This window comes from Stenella coeruleoalba, assembly GCF_951394435.1.
Source record: "Stenella coeruleoalba genome assembly, chromosome: 11".
Classification (NCBI taxonomy): Eukaryota; Metazoa; Chordata; class Mammalia; order Artiodactyla; family Delphinidae; genus Stenella; species Stenella coeruleoalba.
The window spans coordinates 6,445,385-6,469,010 of record NC_137157.1 but is presented as its reverse complement, the minus strand read 5'-3'; the positions used below and the strand labels follow the sequence as shown (position 1 = coordinate 6,469,010).

Here is a 23,626-nt window from a genome sequence, read left to right as displayed (position 1 = left end):
GCGCCATGGTCTGCAGCCGCACGAGAGTCGACTTCACAGGGCAGATCAGACCCTTGCCCTGGCTCAGCTGGACGGTCATCTGGCCGTGATGCACACAGAATCGGACAAACAACAACCATGGCGTGGAAGCCATAGCTTCAGCTTCTGACAAATCAAACCAGGTGGCAACAACCTGGCTTTGCTCTGTGTCAGATAATACAAAAGGTGCTGGCATCTGGGCCACATGGGCCACCAATCTGTGTGGTCCCATTTAACCAGGTCCAGAATTCAGTGTCAGAAAGCTCCCCCTCATCCCTTCAAAAAAGCAGGAAGGTTTACACGCAGCTGTGCAAAAACAGTAAACGAAGATTGGCCAGTGCTGTGGTGGCTGCACACCCCACGAGCCACCTGGGGGGACTCCTGCTTCTGCTTGACCGCTCAGAGCAGCTCGCCTCCCTAGGAAGCTGACCATGTCAGATAGGAGTATGACCACTGCGGGTCCTGGTGTTTTCACTTCTAGGCTGTATGGCTAGCAAGTCAGTTACCCTCTCTGGGCCTGGCCTCAGTGTCTTCCTCCGCTGAGTGTGCATAATACCACCTGTTATGGGGTAAACTGTGTCTTCCAAAAAAGATAATGTTGGAGTCCTAGGCCCCGGTACTACGGAATGGGACCTTATTGGGAAATAGGATCTTTACAGAGGTAATCTGTAAATTAAAAAACCACCTTTTTATAAAAAGGGGGAAATTTGGGTACAGAGACAGAGGGAAGACAATGTGAAGACACAGAAGACGGCCATGTGACTGGAGTGATGTGTCTTGTCTACAAGTCAAGGAAGGCCAAGGATTGACCCCAAACACCAAAAGCTGGAAGAGGCAAGGAAGAGTCCTCCCCTACAGCAGAGCCATCAGAGGGAGTGAGGCCCCGCTGACACCTTGACTGCAGAAGCGCAAGAGAAGAAATCTCTGCTGCTGTGGCTGCCCAGGTTTGGGTGTTTCATTACGGCAGCCCTAGAACACCACTACACCATCTCCTCCCCAGGGTGGCTTGCAGGACTAAGGGAAGCAAGGCACATCAACCGACGACAAGCCCTCACACGATGGGAGTTACTCCACCCGCAGAAGAGCCTGGCAGCCCCAGCCCTGCCCCAGCCAGCGGTGCAGCCTTGGGCAAGTCCCTTAACCACGCCAGCCTGCTCCCTCATCAGCAAGATGGGGAATAATACCCCTCCTTCACAGACACTCATAAGGATCCATTAGTTGTTGGCAGAGGAGCTGAATAACTGTTGCTTTTGATGTTTTTCCTATTAGAAGGAGACAAAAGGAATGTAATTTCCTATTCACGACAAGCTTTAACTTGTGAATCATTTCTAAATGGCTCTGCTATGTGGATGACAGAAGTCTAGGTCCAGGGTTAGCACAGGCCTCTGCCCTGACGAAGGTGTCATGGGACCAAAGACAAGGAAAGTATGGAAGGAATATCACAGCCTCCACGTCTCCTTTCAGAACCGAGTCTCTGAGGGTCTGTGCTGCCTGAGGCCCAGAACCACTGGAAGTCAAGGAACAAGCTGGCAGCCAGCTGCTCTGGATTGAAAAGACCTCGTAAAGGTCCTCAAAGAAAGGCCATCCCGGGGGCAGGGTGTGCCAGCCCCGGAACTGCTCGACTTGCTCCCGGGTTGATTTCAAACGTGCAACTGTGGTGGGTCCAAGCCGCGGCCCTCCCTTCCTGCCCAGATGCAGAGGACTGCACCCAGAGCTGGCAGAGAGTGGCAGGCGGCCATCCGACTCAGGCCAGGGAGCAGTTGTCCCAGGCAGCAGGACACTGCATGGCCACAGGCAGGCTTGGCCAAAGGGCCCTCCCTGGACAGGGGAACTTAAGACCTTCTGACAAGCACTGCCACCCCAAGGCTGGAGAGCAGCAACCGATCTTTATTCCAAAGCAACTTTCCACTGACTTCCCTGGGATGTGCTTTTCAGCTAAGGGACACTTACCTGGCCACGTTCGACAGGTCTAGGTGCTTCTGAACCTCCAGCAGAACTTCCCGGAAGAAGCGCAGGCGCTTCTCCTCAAACTGCTGGCACTGCTCAAACACCTGCTCCATGCCCTCCATGTACTGCGGTGTGCCCTGGCCCAGCTCCTTCAGGGATTTCTCGTACTTCTCTTTGGTCTACGAGAAAGTCCAGGCACACGAGTTGAAGACTAACTTCCACTCAGCCCACTTGCCTCTGACCGAGAGCGAGCGAGCCCAGCTCTGCACCTCCCTGTCCATCACCCGGCCCTTGTCCCCCTCCACCACTTCTGAATCCATCAGCATCTAGACTACTCCTCAGGCGACCCCACATCCAAGAAGCACCCGATCTATTTCCTTTGCTCCGCAAGCTCCTGCCCAGAGGACTCACGCCCCACCTCTGCTCCTGAGGGGCACCCACCCAATCTGGCTGTGAAACAGCCCTCTGCACTCCACACGCCAGGCCCCCCCAGGCTCATCTTGGATGCTCTCCCCACCACCAATGTCGCCCTTGGGGAAAGCTGCTCCGTCCCCCAGCCGCCCCAGATTTCAAAACCCAAAGAGAACAAGCTCCAGAGTCTGACAGAGTTCCAAGTTCAAGTCCCAGCCCCTCCACTTCTGAAATGCAAATCACACTCCTGGCATCTGCCAGGGCTCTCAGCTGGAGTAAGACCCAAACAGGTAGCCACTGGGGAAGAGGCAGTCACTTGGAGCCCAGTGTGTGTGGCCTCGAGCCCCACGTCACTCGCCCGTGTCCTCTCTCCCACGGGGAAGGGCTGAGCCTCAGATCTTGCCCACAGCAGCAGTGGCTCGACAGTTACCTTAAAGGCAAGATCACAAGGCTCCGAGCGCCAGACAAACCCGTGGCCAAAGCCTGTGCTGCTCGTTTTCTGGGAACCTCGCTTTCCTTCTCAGAAAACGAAGTACTTCTACGTCACAGTATCCTGATACTCAAATGAGGTGACAGACAAGGACACCAAGCGACACCAAGGCATTCAAAAGAGTCCTAGTCCCCTTTCCTCCAGCCCAAGACATCCCCAACACAGCTGTTCCTCCCCAGACTGTCCTCAAGAAGGGGTTTTACCAGGAAGAAAATATGAGTATAGGTATGACCTATTCTCAAGGGTGTCTAGGGACAGCGTGTCATGTCTTTAGCCTAAGAGTCATGGCTAAAGTTAGCACGTTTACCTCGCAGGGATGTGCCCGGGGTCAGTAAACCCATGCAGTCTTCCCTGCGCCCCACATGGTTTTTTTTGTTTTTTTTAAAAAATATTTATTTATTTATTTGGCCGCACCGGGTCTTAATTGTGGCCCATGGGATCTTAGTTGCGGCATGTGGGATCTTTTTTTAGTTGTGGTATGTGGGATCTTTTTAGTTGTGGCCTGTGGGATCTAGTTCGCTGACCACGGATTAAACCCAGGCCCCCTGTATTGGGAGCGCAGACTCTTAGCCACTGGACCACCAGGGAAGTCCCCCCACCCCGACATGGTTTTGATAGTTGGTGGGACCATCAAAGTGATGGTAGCCTCCTAAGGTAAAGTTAGGGATGGCAGGGCTGGGGCCGCTCATTTATCACAAGCCTTTTCCACTATCAAGACCCTGAAAAATGGGGGTTGATCACGGATGGATGGGCTGGCCACCTAGGAACTTTGCTTTTCTGTTCCTGACGACAGCGTGGGGCCTTCTGAGGAAGGAATGAACCCCCCCTGAGCTTTTGCAGGACCCCGTGCTTTTAAGATCAAGTCCTGGCCTCAGGGCCCGGCCCCTGCCACCTCTAGAGCAGCTTCTCTGCCCCCATTTGGGATCCAAGTCTACTCGCCACCTCCCCTGCTCCTCTCCCAGACGACTTTCTCTGACTCATGCCCTGGAAGACTCCCCTTTATGCTCCAAAGAGACCCTCTTCTTGAAGCCTTCCCCAACCTCCAGAGAGCAGGCCTGCCCACCCCCGGAGTCCCCACCTCTGCCCCTCACCCCTCGCCTGCTATCTTTGGTTCCTTGTTCTCTTCTAAGCCTCCTGCCTTGGCTGGGCTTGGGTCCTCTATGACCCCAGAAAGAGGTCATCCCTGCCAGAGTCTGGGCCTCCCCAGCAGGAGCACGGCTCCACAGCTGCTCTGGTCATGCATCATCATCCACTGCCCACGCCTATACGTGCGAGGCGCCTCGCAGCAGCTTGAGCTCAGAGGCCAGAGGCAAGCAGCTGTGGGTTCAAACACCAGTGGTGCCATCAGAGTGACACAGAGCAACCCCTTCTTGGGATCCTCCACCATTCGGTAACCTCCCTGGACCCCTGGTGGCGGGGTGGGGGTGGGCTTCACCCGGCCTGTGCTCACGAGCAGCCCCGTCCCAGCACAGGCCAGGTAGAGAGCACGGTCATTGGTCATCGTCATTCGGGGAACTGCTAGCACAGAGAAAGTTCCCAATAAATATTCATGGAGTGAAATGAGAGGCAACCCTCACCCTCACGTGGACTGTGACACTTAGCACAGAACATGAGAGGTTCCTTTCTGATGGATGCTGCAAGATGCAGTCACTGCCTGGCCAATAAGAAACACAGAAGGACGTGTGCAGCCAGTTAGTGCTGGTTTTTAGAAACTGCTAAGAAGGGCAGCGGGAGTGAGTTGCCCTCCTCTCCAGGCCAGCTCTCAGCCTACACGGACCATCGTGCCCCGAGGTCACTGGCCAGACCACAGAGGCAGGGAGGGAACCCTCTACCAAGTGCCCTGGTCATCCTGACACGTGCCTTACGTCTGACCTCAGGCCCTGGGTTTGTTCTGCCAGTGTATCAGTTTGGTGGAGTCTGTTCTGGGTGGCTGTAAAACATGAAAGGCATGCATCACTCTCTCTTTCACACACACACATCTGGGTATGGAGATGCCTCATCTCTCCTCTAGGCACTTTCCTGGGCACCCAATTCCTTGTGTACCTGATGAAGGCAGCCCCTAGAGTCCCCCCAGCCTGTGTTCCTTGAGTCCAGGTGCCCCCCACACTCAGCAGGCGGTCCCAGGTTCCTCACCTGATCCCACGGAGGAGGCCCCCAGGCTGCTCCACAACCCCAGATTCCTGGCTCAGGCCCAGTCTTAGAGAATCAGAGGGATTCTGACACTCGCTCTGAGCAATGAACCCCCGTCTCCCACCCTCCTTGCTATGCGAGGACAGAGCACTGGAGAGGGCACGGGCTCTCCCACGCTCACATCACTGGGTGGCACCTGACTGAACCTCTCCGAGGTTCCTCCGTTTCCTACGTCACAAAACAGAGATGACACCACCTAATTCCCTGGGGCTCAGTGATGCTCATCTGAGGCCTGAAAAGGTGGGCAGGTAGTAACACATCAGCTTGGGACTCCTGTTTCCCCTTTCGGGGCCACGACCTATTCCTGAAGCACACCTCCCCTCTAACATCACCTCTTTCTCCAAATCCAGGCTGGGACTCTCTTCCGTGAACACTGCAGCAGGGCAGGCCCTTGACAGGGGCAGTCTCCGGCCGCCCAGCCCTTAGAACAGAGCAAAGGAGGAGGGTGGGGCTGGGGGCCAAGCTGGGAGCCGAGGACACAGGCCCAGAGCCTTGCTCACGTCAACCCTCCCCTCCCAGGCTCTCGAACCTTCTCCCGGTGGCTCCCTGCCGCAACATCCCAAGCGCCTTACTTTTCCTGCGTTGCAAGGCCGTCTGGTCCTCATAACCCTCTGAACCAGTGCACCCATCAGCTCCCCGCTGCTGACATCCACAACTCGTGTCCTGCACAAGCTCTTCCCTCCCACTGCCCCACTGCCCTGTCCCCCACGCACAGGAGTCACCCGTTGCCCCTGCCTGCCCAGAACTCGGGTCTGCCCTGGCCCTGAGGTGGGCACTAATGGCTCTGGTAAGGTAAGGCGTGACCTCGAGGGCAGGAATGTGTTTCATTGAGGCAGCCGTCTGTCCGAGCATCCGACCAAGCAGCGACAAAGGTACACTGCATGCCAGATGTGTGAACGGGTGAGGCGTGTGCTCTCAATATGTAAAGAAAAGTGCACAATTTACCTTAAGAACATCTTGCTTGCATTTTTCTACTTTGTCTTGCAATTTCTTAAGCTGTTCAGGGTTGAGGGACGGGTCCGCTTTGCTGTTGGTCTCTCGTGATATTGCCAGCTTCTCCTCTTTGCACGCCGCGTGGTAGGCTTTCTTTGCTGCTTCCACCTACAGGGAGAATGAGTTCCTGAACACCACGTTTAAAGTTCAAAATCCTCGCTAGAGGTTACACAGACTGTGGGAAGTGCTTGTGCTCTCAAGAGGAGAGGAAAGAGCAGGTACAAAGCTGTATATTCAGTATTAATTACAACAAGTAAAACAGAGGAGTTCATTCAGCAACTATTGATGGAGCGCCTGCTTTGCTGTCAGGAAACATGTAGGCAATAGGGGTACAGTGCCAGTCAAAGAGCCTGGGCTCTCATGGAGCTTACCGTCTAGCTGGGAGAGGCAACCCCAAGAAACAGTTCAAGTACAGAGTAAACTAGAAGGTGGCAAGTGCCAAGGAGGAGAATAAAGCAGGGAGGAGAGGCAGGTGCACTGGGCGGGTCTGGGCTGGCAGAGTGGTACATGGAACGGTTAGAGAAAACCACGCACATGACATGGAGCAAGAATGTGATGGAGGTGTGGATCTGAGGCAAGAGCCGGCAGGCAGCTGGAAACCCAACGCAAGAGGAGTGTAATGCTGGGAGGCAGGGTTATGGGCACACTCCACACGCACACACGTATATATAGAGATATGGATGTGTGTGTATATATGTAATTTAATAGACACTTCTTACTTGAGCCAAAGTCACAGACTTCATTCTAGAGAAGAAAGATGAGTTTGTAGCCACTGCCTCATGAGGGAGATAGTGTCATTACAAATGGGACCAGAGACAAGAAGGAAGAGAAAGGAGACGTGACAAAAGCCAAGGCACAGAGCAGAGAAGGGAAGTCCGTTGCTACAACCTGAAGACGGAGGTCTGTTCCGGGTGATTCTGAGAAGGAGGAAGGCAGTGCAGCTCCTGAGAAAAGCCAGTGGCAGGAGTAGGGTTGGAGGGAAGTGGCATGTCCACCCTGAGCCTGGGCAGACCAGGCTGCAGGTCCTCGTGTGCTGAAGGCTGGGGGGTAGGTATGACAGCCTCCAGCAAGCCAAGGCTGGGTGAGACTCAATGGTTTCCATTTGCTACTTTTACAAAAATGAATATCAGTATCATTGCAAATTTGAGAGAAAAACCCATACAAGAGAAAGAACAATTTAAAATTATCCTTTTTACTAGTCCAAATGGACTTTTAAGTCTCTGTAATAGACAATTTCCCAGGGCTGTGGGAGGCACCGTTAGTGGTTAAGAGCTAGGGTTTTCCATCTAGGATATTACTTACTAGCTCCTGAGTGCTACCAACAGGTCTTCTGAAACTGTGCTATTCAAAATGTAGTCCTTAGACCAGTGGGCGTGGCATCACTTGGGAGATCATTAGAACTGAGCATTAATAGGCCCCACTTTTTTTTTTTGATGGTGCCACGTGGCATGCGGGATCTTAGTTCCCCGACCAGGGATCGAACCCAGGTCCTCATCAATGTAAGCACGGAGTCCTAACCACTGGACCACCAGGAAAGTCCCATAGGCCCCACTTCGGACCTACTGAATCATTATATCTGGAGGTGGGGCCTGGGAATCTGGGTTTTAGCAAGCTTGCTTAAATTTAAGAAGCACTGTTCTACAATAGTTTAACCTCAGATAACCTTTGGCAACTGTGGATTTAATTTTTTTTAACTTTTGTTTTTTGAAGTATAGTTGATTTACAATGTTGTTCCAATCTCTGTTGTACAGCAAAGTGACTCAGTTTTACACAGATACACGTTATTTTTTTAATATTCTTTTCCATTATGGTTTACCCCAGGAGATTGGATATAGTTCCCTCTGCTATACAGTAGGACCTTGGTGTTTATCCATTCTAAATGTAATAGTTTGCATCGATTTAATATTCTTGATAGACCAGAAGGTTCATGACATGGAGTTATTGGGGGAAAAAAAAAGGAGACAGAGAGTTTGGGTTTTGAGCTCTACGCCCTGTGTGTGGTTCTCATCCTGTTTCCAAGACTGGGAAATGGGTTGATACGGATTATGTAAAGGAGGCACATAAAGCACTCAGAGTCTTGAACATGGGTAAACGTTAGGCACCACAGGCTTCGGGCCTGAGCGCGGGCCTTTGGCTACCAGCTGCAGCATTCTGTGCCTAAAGCTGAGGCAGGAACCCCTGGGAGTGCAGGAGGGGGCGCTGCAGGTGGGAGGCCTGGCCAGCGAGAAGCAGGCTGTGGGGGCCAGGCAGGGGCCTGCAGGAGAGATGCACCTCTTTCAGCTTCTTGGCCCAGGGCTTCTGTGCCTTCCGAAAGCCATCTTCGGCTTCTTTGGTCTCCTTAAAACCTCCCATCATTTGCTTGTGAAAGGCCTCCTTCTGCCAGTTCTTGATCTTCTCGAAGTCCTCATTCATCAGCGAGGCCTTCACCTCCAGGTGCAGCTCGCTCACCTTCTCTGCCTCGGACATGACGGCCACCCAGGCCTTCTCCACCGTCCCGTACTGAGGCCCTGGCACAGGAGAGAAGCTGGTGGGTTACTCGGCACTGTGGGGCCCAGACAGGCCCTGGGGGAGGGGATTTCCTCTGTTAACCTCCCTCAGCTGTTGGGATGGGGTTTTAGGCCGGCAGGCTGGCTGCCCGGCTGAGAGGTTTCCTTTTGGTTGTTTCAGATATTTTTCTCTCAGCGCTGTTCCTTTTTCAGTTCCTGGGATGAAGAAAGAATAAGGAACTGAAGCTGGATCTGTTATTTTGTTAGGGAAACTGGAGGATTACACACATTTCCTTTCTGTAAAGTCACTGAGCTCTTGAAAAACTCAAGTTTCCTCATCTTGGAAGTTTTGATTTGCTTAAGGTTGGCTAGAGAAGGAGGGCCTTCTGGAATGAGCTGACCTCTCTGCCAGGCCACTCGGAGCCCACCCGCACTGGCTCCTGCTGGCCCCTGGCTCCCCCTCCACTGGACCACACGTTCTCCCAAGGCCCATTCATTCCATGCAGAGCAGGACCCTGGGAACTGCTTGTTGAATGAAGGACTGTCTCCTCAGCAGAATGGAAGCCCTGTCCTGGGGGAGGAGAGGAGGAGACAGGAATGTACTCTGGCCCAGACAGAATTCTCTAGATAGCACTGTGGGGGTGCCTGGGTCACCCCACTCACTGTTCTCAGGAAGAAAACTCCTAATGTGGCCCGTCATTTTGTTGAGTGAGGTGATGGAGGGAGAGATGGGCTATGACAGAAGCTGAGGACGGAAATGGGAAGACCCAGCACCTGCCCTCAAGGCGCTCCCGGGGGTCAATGACTGTTGGAGCTGGGTAATGACACAGAGACGTGTGGTGTGTGGGTGAGTGTGTGCGGGTGGGTGAGTGTGTGTGTGTGTGCGTGTGCGTGTACGAATAAACATAGAACATTAGCCCCTCTGAACCTCTAATCCCTCATGTCTACAAAACGAGCAGCTCCCTGTCCTGCCTAGGTCTTGTGGCAGGATCCACAAAGTGAGCGGGTTCTGAATCAACAAAGATCCACAAAGTGAGCGGGTTCTGAATCAAAGTGAACCTCAGGTTCTGAATCAACAGAATGGACGGCGCTGACAGCTGGATCCTGAAAGAGGGGATTCAGGCAGATGGAAATAAAATAACAACAGCTACTGCTTCCTGAAGGAGCTGGCTCATTCCCAGTCACTCCTCACCCAAGCATGGCTACCCCACTCCCTGGCACCCACTCTGTACCATGGCACTGTGCTAAGCTCCACAGAAAACCCGTTTCAGCAACAGGTGAAAGACAGGCAGCTGGTCTAGACCCAACTGAGGTCGCCTGGGGGTCCCTCGCCCTAGCCTGGTTTCCCGTGGTCGGCTCCCCTGAGGACAGTTAGTCATGGTGGAAGAGTCTGCCCCAAAACATACCCTGAGAAACCCCCGCTAACCCACTTCTGTCCCAGGAAATCCTGTAATCAATCGAGCTCCCCCTCTACCGCTGGGAAGTGCATTCTGAGCACAATCCATATCCACAGCAGCGTTGTCACCAAGCTCTAGAATCTTCTGAGTTTTTGCTAGGGAGGGAGGGGAGGCAAAGCCTGCATCATACGACACCTGTAGTTATTCCTGTTAAAATTCAGTATTAGAAAGCCTGCCAGATGTCACCATCTAGTCTTATCTGACTTACTACTTGGCCAAGCTTACAAATAAACAGCCTGAGTGTCAGAAACCACGGTGCTTGAGCAGCAAGGCCTTTGACTGGATAGGAGCCTACTCAAGGCTGGGCCCTGAAGGAGCTGCTCCTTGTTAACTCGGCAAGCGCAGCACGTCCTCTGGACAACAAGCTGCCACGGGAGTCTTGGATGCTGTTCGAGAACAGGAGTCCTGTGTCCCCAGGAAAGGGGAGGAAAGCTCATGCAGGCTATGCTGCTGGTGACGAATCACAGCCCCCCGAAACTGTGAGACAAACTCCTGCCCCTATCTTCCAAGAGAGGAAACTGGCTCAGAAAGGGTTGACAATTTGCCCTGGGCGCCTGGAGCTGAGACGCCCTGGGCGCCTGGGGCTGAGACGCCCCGTGCGGTGGCCTCCCTACCCTTGTCCACAAGCTGCCTCCAGCGCCGGGCCCACTCGGTGAGCTGCTGCGCATACGCCTTCTCGATGCGTGCCCGCTCGTGCAGGCAGTTCATGAGGTCGCTGCACAGGCGGTGGCCATCCTCGATCCGCTTCACGGTCCGCTTGTAGTTCCCGACCTAGGAAACAGAGTCCCGCTGTGAGGCCTGGGGCCGCGGCTGCAGAAACGGCTTCCACGCCAGCCCGGCTCTTGGGTGCTCATGCCCCACTCCTGTTTCAAAGGCACCCTGCATTGCTACATGACCAGCTCCCCGTTTTTATCACTAGCAGAAACACGCAAAACAGTGATTCGGAGCTTCTCAATGTCCATGCGGCCGGCGTCCATGCTCTGACCCGTGGTTCAGGGAGGGAGACAGGTCAGAGTGGGAAGGGCTCTGATGTAGGGAAGCGAGCGGCTGAGGGCACCCAGAGGGCATCTCACGCAGCTTCCCAGAGTGGGTAATGTCTAACTAGAAAGATGAAAAACAACAAAAACAGAAAAATAATTTTTTAGTAACTCAGATTAAAATGATTTTATAATTAGCATTATAGACTCCTGGCTAAAGGCCTTTTGAGCATTACTGGAATAAGCAGGTTTCAGGCGCCTACTGCTGAGATGTCACCACATGCTACCTTATTATTACTTCCCAATTAGAGCAACAAACACTATTTCCCACTTTCTGAGCACATGCCAGGCACCACAGTAGGTGTTTTACACCCCAAAAACTGCCACTGCCCTAATGAGTAGGAATAACTGTCCCCATCTTAAGATGAGGAAACCAAGGCTCAGGGAAGTTACATTGTTTTCTAAGATCCCATAGTCGCAGTCCTAGAGGCTGGGCTGCAGCTGAAAGCAGGTTTTCAAATGGTTCCAGGTAGGAGTCTCGATGGCAAAGCTCACACTCTTATCTGCTTTGACGAGAGCCAAGGTGAGGCTTAATTACTTTATCTCACATATGAGAGGAGAGTTAGCTTATCTAAATTATAAATAATAAAAGAGTAACTGAAAAGAGTAATTGAGAAAATATTAGCGGCTAATTTGGAGTGAAAAATCCAAGTGTTCCATATGTTCCATTCATTGACCTGCTGATTAGAAAGGATACCATGTAGCTGACACTGGAGCACTTGGAGGAAATATGACAGAAAAATGATCGACTGTATTTTCAACCCTTTCCTCCCAACTGTCTTCAAAAACTGTAGTCACCTTTTTGTCAGTTTTTCCGTTTCTAAATGTCTCTGCCTGGCTAATCACTCTCATATTTCATCTCCATTTAGAGTCAATCTGGAAGCTCCTGGAGAACATGGAGGACTAGTTCCCACTTCTACAGAAAAGGGTACAGTCCTCTCTCTGCCACGTAGCCTGTTTAACCCTGACTTATGAACAGTTCAAACTGCCTGAGTCCCTCCCATCTTGTGCTGAGTTAGCCAGGTGAAGAAGAGGCTACAGTGGAGTGGCAGGAAGACCTTGCAAAGAGACAGAACACATGGAGATGGGCATCGGGAGAAAAGGGGACTGTGGTCCCTCCAGGAAGGGCTGTCCCTGAGGCCAGAGCTCTGGACAGGCTGAGATGACCCCACTCCCATGGGAACAGCGAGGATCCCTGGAAGGCAGGTAGTCTGGGTGGGCTTCTCCAGAGGTCTGGTATGATTTCCAGCAGTCTTGCTGAAGTGCACAAACAGCTCTCAGGCCCCACGATCAGTCATCGTTTCCTCCACAGACCCCTCCCTCCGAGGCGTGGCCTGGCTGCTACCCCCAGCAAGGAGAGCAGGTCAGCAGCTCACCAAAACACAGAAGGTGAACCTGAGTTTTCAACTCCATCCTTCAGCAGCCCCTTTTTAGGAAGGAGAAAGCAAGCATTTCACAACCAATTAGAAGTGACATCACATGTTCACTTCCCTTAAAATAGGGCCTTACTGTCATTTTCAAATTTACAGCAGGATGAAAAAAATAACCAACAAAACACAACTCAGTATTGCTGAGCTGGTGGCAAGAAGAGCTAAGATAATCACAGCTCAATACAGACTTGACAGCCGACAGGAAACCACGATGTAGATCTGGTTTTCATCCCACTGTTACCAATAATATTCATACTGGCAATCAATATTAAAATATGTTGGCTCTTCAGAAACCTGCCTGCCTGATTTTCAAAACGCTTGTAAAAAGATTTAGGGAAAAGAAAAGGGTATTTCTTAACAAGGTACACATTGGTACAGCCCATCAACACGTACCATAGATACTGTTCTTATTTATTTATTTGCTTCATTTATTTATTTAACATCTTTATTGGAGTATAATTGCTTTACAATGGTGTGTTAGTTTCTGCTTTATAACAAAGTGAATCAGCTATACATATACATATATCCCCATATCTCCTCCCTCTTGCGTCCCCCACCCTCCCTATCCCACCCCTCTAGGTGGTCACAAAGCACCGACCTGATCTCCCTGTGCTATGCGGCTGCTTCCCACTAGCTATCTATTTTACATTTGGTAGTGTATATATGTCCATGCCACTCTCACTTCGTCCCAGCTTACCCTTCCCCCTCCCCGTGTCCTCAAGTCCATTCTCTATGTCTGCATCTTTATTCCTGCCCTGCCTCTAGGTTCTTCAGAACCACTTTTTTTTTTAGATTCCATATATATATGTGTTAGCATACAGTATTTATTTTTCTCTTTCTGGCTTACTTCACTCTGTATGACGGACTCTAGGTCCATCCACCTCACGACAAATAGATACTGTTCTTATTTATTTATTTATTTACATCTTTATTGGAGTATAATTGCTTTACAATGGTGTGTTAGTTTCTGCTTTATAACAAAGTGAATCAGTTATACATATAGATATGTTCCCATATCTCTTCCCTCTTTCATCTCCCTCCCTCGATACTGTTCATATTTAAATGACAACTCTTGAAATCTGAAAAGCAGCAAGGAATATGAAGGTTGTTCCTGGAAGCACGTGTTTTAGGTTTAAATGCCAGGGCCAAGGGGAAAGGGGAGTGCTCGTGACAACAGGCACTGAGATGCTCCAGCAACATCGGCCTTGCTGTCCTTTGCTCAGTGAAAGGCTACATATGGGCTTGTGACAGACCATCACTTCAGCCCACACGTGGGGACACTCATCAGGTTTCACTGTTTCCATCTCCATAAACCACACAGCAGCAGAGCACTGTGGATTTCCCACTCGATGAGCAGGGCGCTGACGGTCATCCTAACAGCAGAGCCACTGTGTGTTTCTAAAATAAGACACAGTCAACATAAAATAAAAATCACCCTTTACAGGTATAAACTTAGATGAGTTCAGATGAATGTATACTGTGTATAACCATCACCATATCAAGGGACAGAATACTTCTACCTCGCCACAGAGTTCCCTTGCACCCTCTTGCAGTCAATCTTCTCCCACACAGCCCCTGGCAACCACTAATCTGATTTTTGTCCCGTTCTCACGATGTCCAGGATAAGTAGAATCACACTGTATGCAGCCTGGCTTTTGTGACAGGCTCCGTCACTTACCACAGTGCTTTCGAGACCGATCCACGTTGTTGCCTGTACCAGTAGTTCACTCCATTTTATTGCTAAGTTGGACACACCACAATTTGTTTACCCTTTCATCCTGTTTAAGGACATTTGGATTGTTTTGGGTTTGGGGCAATTATAAATAAAGAAGATATCAACAATTCCTATAGGTCTTTGTGTGGACATATGTCTTCATTTCTCTTGGGTAAATACCTAGAAGTGGAATTGCTATATGGTAAGTGTATGTCTAACTTTATAAGACAAAGTGGCTGGACCACTTTGTATTCCCATCAGCGGTGTATGAGAGTTTTAATTGCTCTGCATTCTCACTAGCACTTGGTATTATCAGGTTTTTAAAAAAAATTATTTTAGCCATTTAGTATGTAGCAACATCTCATTGTGATTTTAATTGCATTTTCTTAGTGTCTAATGATACTGGGCATCTTTTCTTGTTCCTATTTGCCATCCATGTGTCTTCTTTGGTAGAGTGTGTTCTCTTTTTTAAAATTGAGGTATAATGACTGTTTTGTAAAATGCAACAAGAAAAATTAATTTCAAATATATGATAAACTGATAATACATTAAAGTCAGGACATACATGGTTAGCTATTTCTGCTCTATCAGTTTTGTAATTAAAAAGCTTCTCCCTTGCTTCTCAAAATACTAGCTTGTTTTGAGATGGCCAAATGACAGATAACTTTAGGTAGGAATTGAAAATAAACAAGCTCTCTTCCAATCCTGATTATCAATTGATTTGTTCATAAAATGCCCATTTTAGAAACTAGGTCTGAAGCCATCTATGTTCCTAACTTCCTCTAGATTCAGACTCACCCCCTCAGATACCAAGGTGCTAAAGACAGATGTTCAACATGCAAGTGCCTGGGTGCAAGGGGGGGATACCCCTACTCTCCCCTCAGGAACCCACCTGGCCTAAGGAAGGGTGAGGGGTGGGGCAGGTATACTAGAGGCAACAACCAGACTGAATTTTCAAGGACAAGTGGACGGATTAAAGGTGAGGTGAGGGAAATGATTCCTGGCAGAGACAATGTTGGCAAAATGAAGAAGGTGTGACAGCATGGAGACCTGGCTCCGGGAGAAGTCCACCAGGAAAAGAACGTGGACCACAGAATGCAGGGGGTGACTAGAGACTGAGCTGGGCACTGGGTACAGCAAGTGGTGTGCGAGGTGGGGTCAGTCAGACGGTGAAAAATCTTGAGGGTCAGGCCTTCATCCGAAAGGGTGCTGTGCTCAGGGAACGGTGGGGTTCAGGAAGGTGAAGCCCCTGGAGGGGAGGTATGAGTAGCCTGCTGACTCTGGGGCACAGCAGTGGGGAGGAGAGCAGGAAAGCAGGAAAAAGGAAGTGCGCTGTCCTCCAGGTGGCACATGGGGGCGGCACAGAGGTAGCAGAATCCCAACTTCCAGGCACCTCAGGGTTGCGGGGGGAGGGGGGGTTCCTGCAGGCTGGACCTATCAGGCGGAGAGAGCGGAGTCCTCCTCCTTCCAGAGTCCTCCAGAAACCAGTCTCCCGCCTCCCTCCACCCAATCACCAAAAGGCCTGCCTTAGGCTCACCAGGAGCCCGACCGGTCCTGCCGTCCTCCCGGGAATCTGGGTCGCCCTACCCCCTTCTACCCTCAGTGCCCTTCACCTGGGCCCAGAGGCCCCTTGCTGCCTGCCGTCCTCCCGGCTGCCTGTGAGTCTGGCTCTCATCATTCCTCTGGCTTTCCTCTGCCCCAGGCCCTGAGAATCCAGCATCACACAAGTCTTGGTTTCAGTCAGCTAAGACGAGTCTGGGGCTGGAGTTGCAGACATCCCCTGGCAGAAACTGCGTAATCAGGAATCAGAGCAGAGACAGTGGGCTCTGCCTAAAAACCAGCGGGTTTATAATTACAGGGGTGCTGGGAAGGACTGTTCAAACAGGTCGCACCAGTTCCTCATTTATCCTCTGGGTGTAAACAGTCTGGAACTGCCTTTCACAAGGACACTGGAGAATGTTTCCTTCTCCGACGTTACAGCCTACTTACCTTGGCCAACTCCATTCTGTGGAACACAGTGGCCAAAGGCAACAGGAAAGCTGGAGGGTCTCCGCAGGTCAGTGGGACCCCTGGGATCCCAGGTGGATGAGAGGGAGTGCGAATGCGGACGTGCAGCTCCTCCCACCTGTTGGCCCCAGTGCCAGCTCAGTTACCATTACCTGTGTGAACTGCGGGCTCAGGTCAGAGGACCTATAGGGTCATCTCACGTACATCTTCCATGTTATTCCTTTTACCCTTCTCTTTGGTCGGTGACCATCGAGCCCATCTCGCAGACAAATTGCGTGATTACAACCAAAGTCCCAGGGTAACCAGTGGCCCAAGTGAGAAGTGAACCAGGCAGGAACACCCAGAGCTCACGCTCTCCCGCCCTGTGCTGCCTTGGCCCTGAGGCATGAACCTCTTCCCTCCAGTGGCTCATCTCAACATCACAAAGAATCCCTGTGGACTTTGGATGTCCCCAGGAACCCCAGTGAGCTTCTGGCTGTCTCACTGCTGACTTGATGCACAACACAGATGGTGCTCCTAGGCCTGCGGCCCGGACCACCCTGCCCTCCCCCAGCCAGCCCCTCTGCCCATGCCACCCCCAGACGGCCTCACTGCCCACCGTCCTGGGCCTGGGCAGACCAGAGCCCGCAGCACACAGGACACCACCCCCACACGCCTTCCGATGGTGCCGCAGCACCTTTGTCTTTCTTCACCGCTCTTTCTCAACTGCCTTCCACTCACTGCGTCTCGTCAGGCACTCAATAAAAATGTGAAAGGTAAAACCATAAAGCGACTCGAAGAAAATGTCGGCAAATATCTTTGTGACTTAGGGCAGGGCAGGATTCCTTAAACAAAATTTCAAAAGTAAAAGCCATAAGGTTACGCACACACACATCCGTGTGTGTGTGTGTGTGTGTGTGTGTGTGCACGCGCGCGTGTGTGCGTGTCCAAATAAATTTTATTACTTCAAAAATTATGGATTTCTCTTCAGAAACCAATATCATGGACAAAGCTAACAGATTCAAATACTGTCTACTAATCTGTCTAAATTGTCCAAATTGACAAGGGACTAAAATCTGGAATATCCCAGGAAATCCTACATATCAACATGAAAGAGACACCCCCGGGGAACACGGGCAAAGGTATGAAGTGGTAACTTCAGAGAGAAGTGGAAGTCCATGGGGCTAAAGGCCTGAGTGAGATGCTCACACTGTGGGACTGCCCATGAGAGCAGCAAGGTAGCTCTTTACCTGTACAGACTGGCACACTGTAGAGAGCGGGAAATGCCAAGTGTGGGGCGGAGCTGGGCACACAGGACCGCTTCTGAATACAATGGCGGAAACCAGCCTGGGGCAAGCCTGTGACAGCCAGGCAGTAATTAAGTCACTAAGCATACACATGCCCTAGGAGGACCCAGCCACATGGCTCCGGAGTTTTATCCCCATAGATATGTTGGCTCAGGTCACAGGGCACGTAGGGGTCGGTCTCCTCCTTGGGGAAAGCATGGGTGAATGTGGGGGGCACCCCAGTGTGGCAGCAAGAAGAAAGTGCAGGACTGTGTAGACACCGCAATGGAACAGACCTCACACACAGTGCAGAGAGGAGAAAAAGAAACAGAACGGCAGGGCACAGGATGCCTTGATGCAAATTAAAAATAGCTGCACGTGAAGCAAGGGTACAGTTTACAACACATGCTCACAAAAGCCATAATATTAGAAAGGGGGAGGGATTAGGTGCCAAAAGCAGGGAAAGAAATGGAGAAGGAGGTGGTGCTGAACGAGTCCCGTCCTACCTGCCCCAGTTTCAGCTCTCTGCTAAGGCTCAGCTGGTCTTCCCCACAGAGGCTACCCTGACACCGCCTGCCATCCCTGCCGGACCACCAAGGGGGCGGGCCTGGATCGCCTACACTAGCAGACAGGCGACACCAATTCCCCACCACGGGGTCCTGCTGGCTGGTCCACTTGGGGGCCACGAGGGCCCTTCCAAACACTGTCCCCATGCCCCACAGTCGTAGCTTGTTCCACATGGGTCACAAGTGTGCATGTTAGCCTCCCTGCCCCAGCTGGACTGCAAACCTCTTGGTAACAGGCGTCGCACACAGAGTTTTTCCATCAGTGGCAGCATCATAATAGAGCACACCTACCCTTTGCCAGGCAGAGTGCTCACAGCTCTACATGCAACCTCATTTAATCCTGTGATGATCCCAGGCAGGAGGATTTTACAGAATAGGAAACAGGTTTGAAGAGGCAAAGTCACCCATAATCATGCAGCCAAAAGGAGGCAGACCCCACCTTCTAGAACCTTCCTCAGGCTGAGAATAGAGAGCATGTAGAATGAAGACTTAACGGGTCCATATCAGGTGATGTGTATGTTTCCAACCAGCCCTGCAGGTTCCAGGAAAGGCCACAGAGTTCAAGACTGTGACGCAGTATATGAACCCCACTCCTGAATCCCCCTGATTCCTCTTGGTGCCGGTGAGGCTCATGCCAGGACCCCCAAACCTGTAAACTAAGACCGCTTGACAAACATGACCTTGATTTTACTCTCAGAACGCTCATGCTCTTTAACCTGTGACTCTGAAGTCCCAAGCACCAGAGCTGCTCCCTCTACACCCTGGAGAGGCAGGTCCAAGAGTGAGCCAGCTGTGCCAAGCTGATTGGACAAGAAAGAAAAGCCACTGGTGGTGCCCTTCTAGGCACGTGCACACAGTCAGAGACCAACATTCTGTCCAAAGCTGCTACAGTATGCCCAGAGGCTCCAGGAGCTTCTCAATCAGCCTGAAAGATAAGGATGAAAGACAAGCCTGAAGAGGTGGCCATCAGCCCCTGGCCCTCTCTGATGAGGCCACCTTCCCTCTACCCCTGCTCACGAGGGGAGCAGCAAAGAGCTGGTCCTGCCCTGAAAGAAATGACCAGGTCTCTCTGCCTGCGCTTCTATCCCTTCAGTTGTACGGTGGATTCTGTGAGGATGTATGCACTGGTAAGTTCACAGCATAGGGTGGGTTTCTTCCCAGTCAGATGTGCTCTTAGCGTGGGGCAGCCATCACTTGACAAGACCTGCCATTTCCTTTTTTTTGCGGTACGCGGGCCTCTCACTGTTGTGGCGGAGCACAGGCTCCGGACACGCAGGCTCAGCGGCCATGGCTCACGGGCCCAGCCGCTCCGCGGCATGTGGGGTCTTCCTGGACCGGGGCACGAACCCGTGTCCCCTGCATCGGCAGGCAGTCTCTCAACCACTGCACCACCAGGGAAGCCCCAAGACCTGCCATTTCTTCATCTTGTCCCTCCAGACACAAAATGAAGAGAAGGGACAGGATTAGGTGACCTCCAAGAGACCTCCACAATTCCAGGTATCTGGCTGGCTACATGGCTGGCGACCTCCCGAAGCACTCCCAACTCTCAGTTTTTGAGGGTCTGGCAACAGCCTCTTGCCACTCACAAATACGGGGTGAACACCTACTGCGTGCCAAGGACTATGAAAGGGACTAGGGATGCAATGGTGAACAAACTGTCATCATCCCTACCTTTGTGGGACTTCGGTCAAGTAACAGTTACAGACGGTGGCAATTCCTGGAAGGAACACTCCAGGAGATTGGGACTGCCTGGAGGAAACGATGTTTGAGGTAAGAGCCAAGGGACCTCTGGGGCAAGGCCACTTTCTGAAGGCTCGAGGCAGCATGTTGAGGCCCACAGAGCACGAGCTATACGCGCTGCCACCCCCTCCATGAAGGTACCCCCTCCCCAGCAGCTCATCCCTCCCTGTTACTTTTGCCGCGATGTCTGCTGTCACATGCAAAATGTGGTAACACATGGGTTTTGAGGGCAAGGACTGTGCCTTTATTCTTCTCCATCCACCATGCCAGGCACACAGAGGGCACCCTGTAATATCTTCTCAATGCCCAAATGATGCTGGGAGCAGAGATTCCGTTCCATGTAGACAGGAGGGGACTGAGAAGTTGCTGAGTGCCCAGCTAGAGGCACAGGCAATGAAGTAAGTCACGATCCTTTATTTATTGAGTTCTTAATCCAATGAGTCCCTTGAGCTCTCCCCACAAAAGCTAAAAAGGATCACCTCTCAGCACATCATCAGATATTAACTCCACAGATGACAAGTGAGCAACTAACACTTTTGCCAAGCACAAACCAGCAGGAGAGCCTCGCAGTTCCTTCATTGCACTTGCACGGCTTTCAGTGAAATTCCAGTTCCCAGTCAGTTTATCTCCACGTCCCGCCATGTCCAGGGAGGCCGAGACGGCTGCAGGACTGGGCCTTTCAGTGCCACTACTTCCCCACCTGCATTCCCTGCAGAGTGCACAGCAGAGGCCATATCCGTACACACCAGCAGGGCCTCCCGTCTCAGGCACCCTTCTTCAATCCATCCCAACCCCTACTCTGAACCTCCCTTTCCAAAAAAGGGGTCACAATCGATCTTAAGGTTGTAAAATCTGTGATGTGCTTGAAAGGACCAAGGAGTAAGGCGTATCCTTGGGGAACCATGAACTCGTTGCCTTGCTCTCAAACTGTGCTCTGGCAGTCCTCGTTTCTACAGGATTCCACTTCCAGTTCTCCAACCTACCTTCCAGCTCACCCACCATCTGGGCTCCCAATCTGTCCTGCACTGGAACAGAAGGTCTAGGATCTCCTCACTTCAGTGCTCCCCTGAACCTGACCTCACCGGGCTCCCCATACTGGAAACAGGGCAATGCAGTTTACCTGGCAGGGCCCCAAGAGCGTTAGACATCAAGGCTCCTTGCTGGCCTGCTGCTGCTGCTGTTTACGTACAGCCTCAGTTTCCAGCCACCTTGAGCCTGACCTGTGTGCTGACCCAAACTAGTCCTGTCACTGCCTCGGGCCTCAGTCCCAACTCCTGGTTTTCAGATCTCATCCCCAACACTTACCAGCCCTATCCCCTGTTCCTAGAATTTGTATTCATCAAGTAGGAGGGTGAAGAAATTGTGGCTCATCACCCTTGCTGTTTGAGAGTTTTAAAGCACAAATCCCAAACTTCAACAATGTTAAAAATAACTGCATTATCAATCTTTAATCTAAATGTTCAAAATGACAAGCTGAAAAATGGATGAAATGGAAAGTGAGAAATTCCAGTTCTCAGATCTAACTCAAAGCAGAACAGATAATAACATACAGAGGAAGGATGTGTTTAAACAAAGTTATTTTAGACCTGAACTCCTCCTCAAGACTGGTCAGCCAGGCTCACCGTGCTCTGCCCTCTCGGCACACGTTGCTCAGATGTCAGGATAAAGGCCCAGCGACGCCTGGGGACTTGTTCCTGAGCACAGCACATGCCCCACCTGTGAGCCACCACCCCGAAGACCCTGCCCTGGAGCGCCCAGTCTCCCCGGCATGAGGGTACGTGCACACACTCATGCTTCAGCCAGGCGTCCGGGAAGCAGCCTGAGCATACGGCTGCCTGGTGACCAGGTCGCTGCCCCTCTTATTCCCCCTCATGCTCCAGTAGGTGCTGCATGAGTGGCACCTCCTCGCTCTAAGGGCTGCCGCCAACCCTGACGGTGAGATAAGTTCCGGCTCTGTTAAGTAAGGGCTCGCTGAAGACCAAGCCGCTTTTGGCAGAAACTCTAACAGTGAAAGGAGGCAGGGATGGTTAGAGAGGTTTCTGAAATCGGTGAACCCCCCGGGGTAAAAAGCCAAAAGACCTAGTGTGGAAATCATCAGATTGGAAAAGTGGGAATAAATAGCACTTCCTCCAGGGAGCACCCCGCTTCCACCATGTCCACCCCCTCCCCAGCTTGCTGCTTCCACAGCACCCCGTCCCTCCCCCTGCTCCCTGGTTGAACTTCCTGACTCCCGTTAAAAAAGAAAACCCTCCGCCACAGGACACGAGCGCCTCCGCCCCATCGCCATGCCTGGGTCCTCAGCACCAGGCCCACCGTCCACACCCACACATTGGTATAAAGGTGTCTCAGTGCAGCCAGGCCACCACAGGCTAACTGAGCGCCCAAGACTTCTCCAGTTCTAAAAGCATGCATTTCTATTTGTTACTGAGTAGAAATGGAAAACGTTTTCTCCTACAGGGCTTACAAAAGTTACTTTGACATCACTGAAATCAAGAGAGAAAATAAAAATCTATCTTCAGAGAATAAGCTTGACAGCAAAACATCTTGAGTGTTTGAGTCTCTCAAGGCCAGAGCTGAGCAGCTCGCTAGCTGGCATCTAGAACAACGGCATTTAGGCAGGGGAGGGGCAAGTCTGCATGGACCAGGTGAAAGGCCACCTGATTCGCCCGTCTTTGCCTGTCTCCACGGGTGCGGCGCTCACACGTGAAGAGGTGACGCTTTGAGACCACTCGGGCTCGGAGCCATTCGGACCCTGGCGCTGCGGGTGTTATCTATAATTCTCACAACCATCCTGGGAAGTAGGAATTAGCAATGCCATGTTCGCGCCTAGGACAGTGAGCAGGTTACTTCTCTTCCCTGAGTCCTCAGGGTCACACACTAAGAAACGCTGGCACCAGGCCTGAACCCAGACAGGACGCTACTTCCTCACGCCGAAGCAGAGGCATCTAAGTACGTGGCAGTCACTGCAAAGGAATACCTCTCTACTATAAGGAGCTCCCAGGAAGCTGAGAGCAGAGGCAGGAGAGCAGTTCTAGAGAGCAGGTGCTTGGGCCCAAATCCCAGCTCCACCCACTGCTAGCACCATCAAACCACCCGAGCCTCAGCTGCCCCACCTGTAAAGTGGAGCTCACAATCGCAGAGGCAGTCGAGAGGACTGAGCGCCCCCACGTAAAGCAGAGTAGGTGCCTGGCACAGAGCAAGTGTGCAATAAATGCTAGCCGCTATCACTGGTTTTCATTGCTAAACTTCTTGTTGTGGGTTAACATTCCCACAGAGAGTACCCAGACCATAGCACAGAGCTTATGGGCACACAGCTCCATGACCTGGCAGTGCGTACACACCCATGCATGGGGTACAAGGGGCAGCGAAAGTCACTGCTCTCCTGGAGCCACCGATGACACAGCACAGTCCACGCGCTCAGGAGGGAGGGCCCTCTTCCACATCCTCACAGGATTTGCCAGATGTAAAAGGCACTTTTGTCTGTTTATTAATGCTGCACCTTCAAGGCCTAGAATAGGACCTGGCACATGGTGGGTGCTCTGTAGGCGTTTACTGAAATAATGATTTCTGTTCAGTATTATGGCTATTTGCATACATATTTTAATTCCAAATATTTGTTTGTAAGCTTCTTATGAGCAGGGCATATCTTATTACCCAGCATCAAACCTTATCCTTTCTCTGATTCACTTGTACATTCAATCAACAATCATTTAGTGTGTCAAGCACTGTGCTAAGTATCAGATTCCCAGGGAAGAATCACGTCTTTGCCCCTAGGGAGTTCACAGCCTAGAGGGAGAAGCAAATGGTACAGCATGCTAGGCAGGCAGGAAGGCTGCCTAGGCCTGCCAGGGAGGACCAGGGAAGGTTGCCCGGAG

At 51.6% G+C, this 23,626-nt stretch overlaps 1 protein-coding gene across 3 annotated transcripts in view; it reads right to left on the bottom strand.

Annotated features, from left to right (window-relative positions):
- Window positions 1–23,626, bottom strand: part of PACSIN2 (protein kinase C and casein kinase substrate in neurons 2) — a 137,975-nt gene that overhangs the window by 10,895 nt on the left and 103,454 nt on the right. For all 3 annotated transcript variants that reach the window (XM_079937924.1, XM_079937926.1, XM_079937925.1), the window contains 4 exons: window positions 10,607–10,763; window positions 8,321–8,556; window positions 6,002–6,157; window positions 1,969–2,144 (listed from right to left, as the gene is read on the bottom strand). In XM_079937924.1, the coding sequence (XP_079794050.1) occupies window positions 1,969–2,144; window positions 6,002–6,157; window positions 8,321–8,556; window positions 10,607–10,763 (725 nt within the window). The remainder of the gene's footprint in view (window positions 1–1,968; window positions 2,145–6,001; window positions 6,158–8,320; window positions 8,557–10,606; window positions 10,764–23,626) is intronic.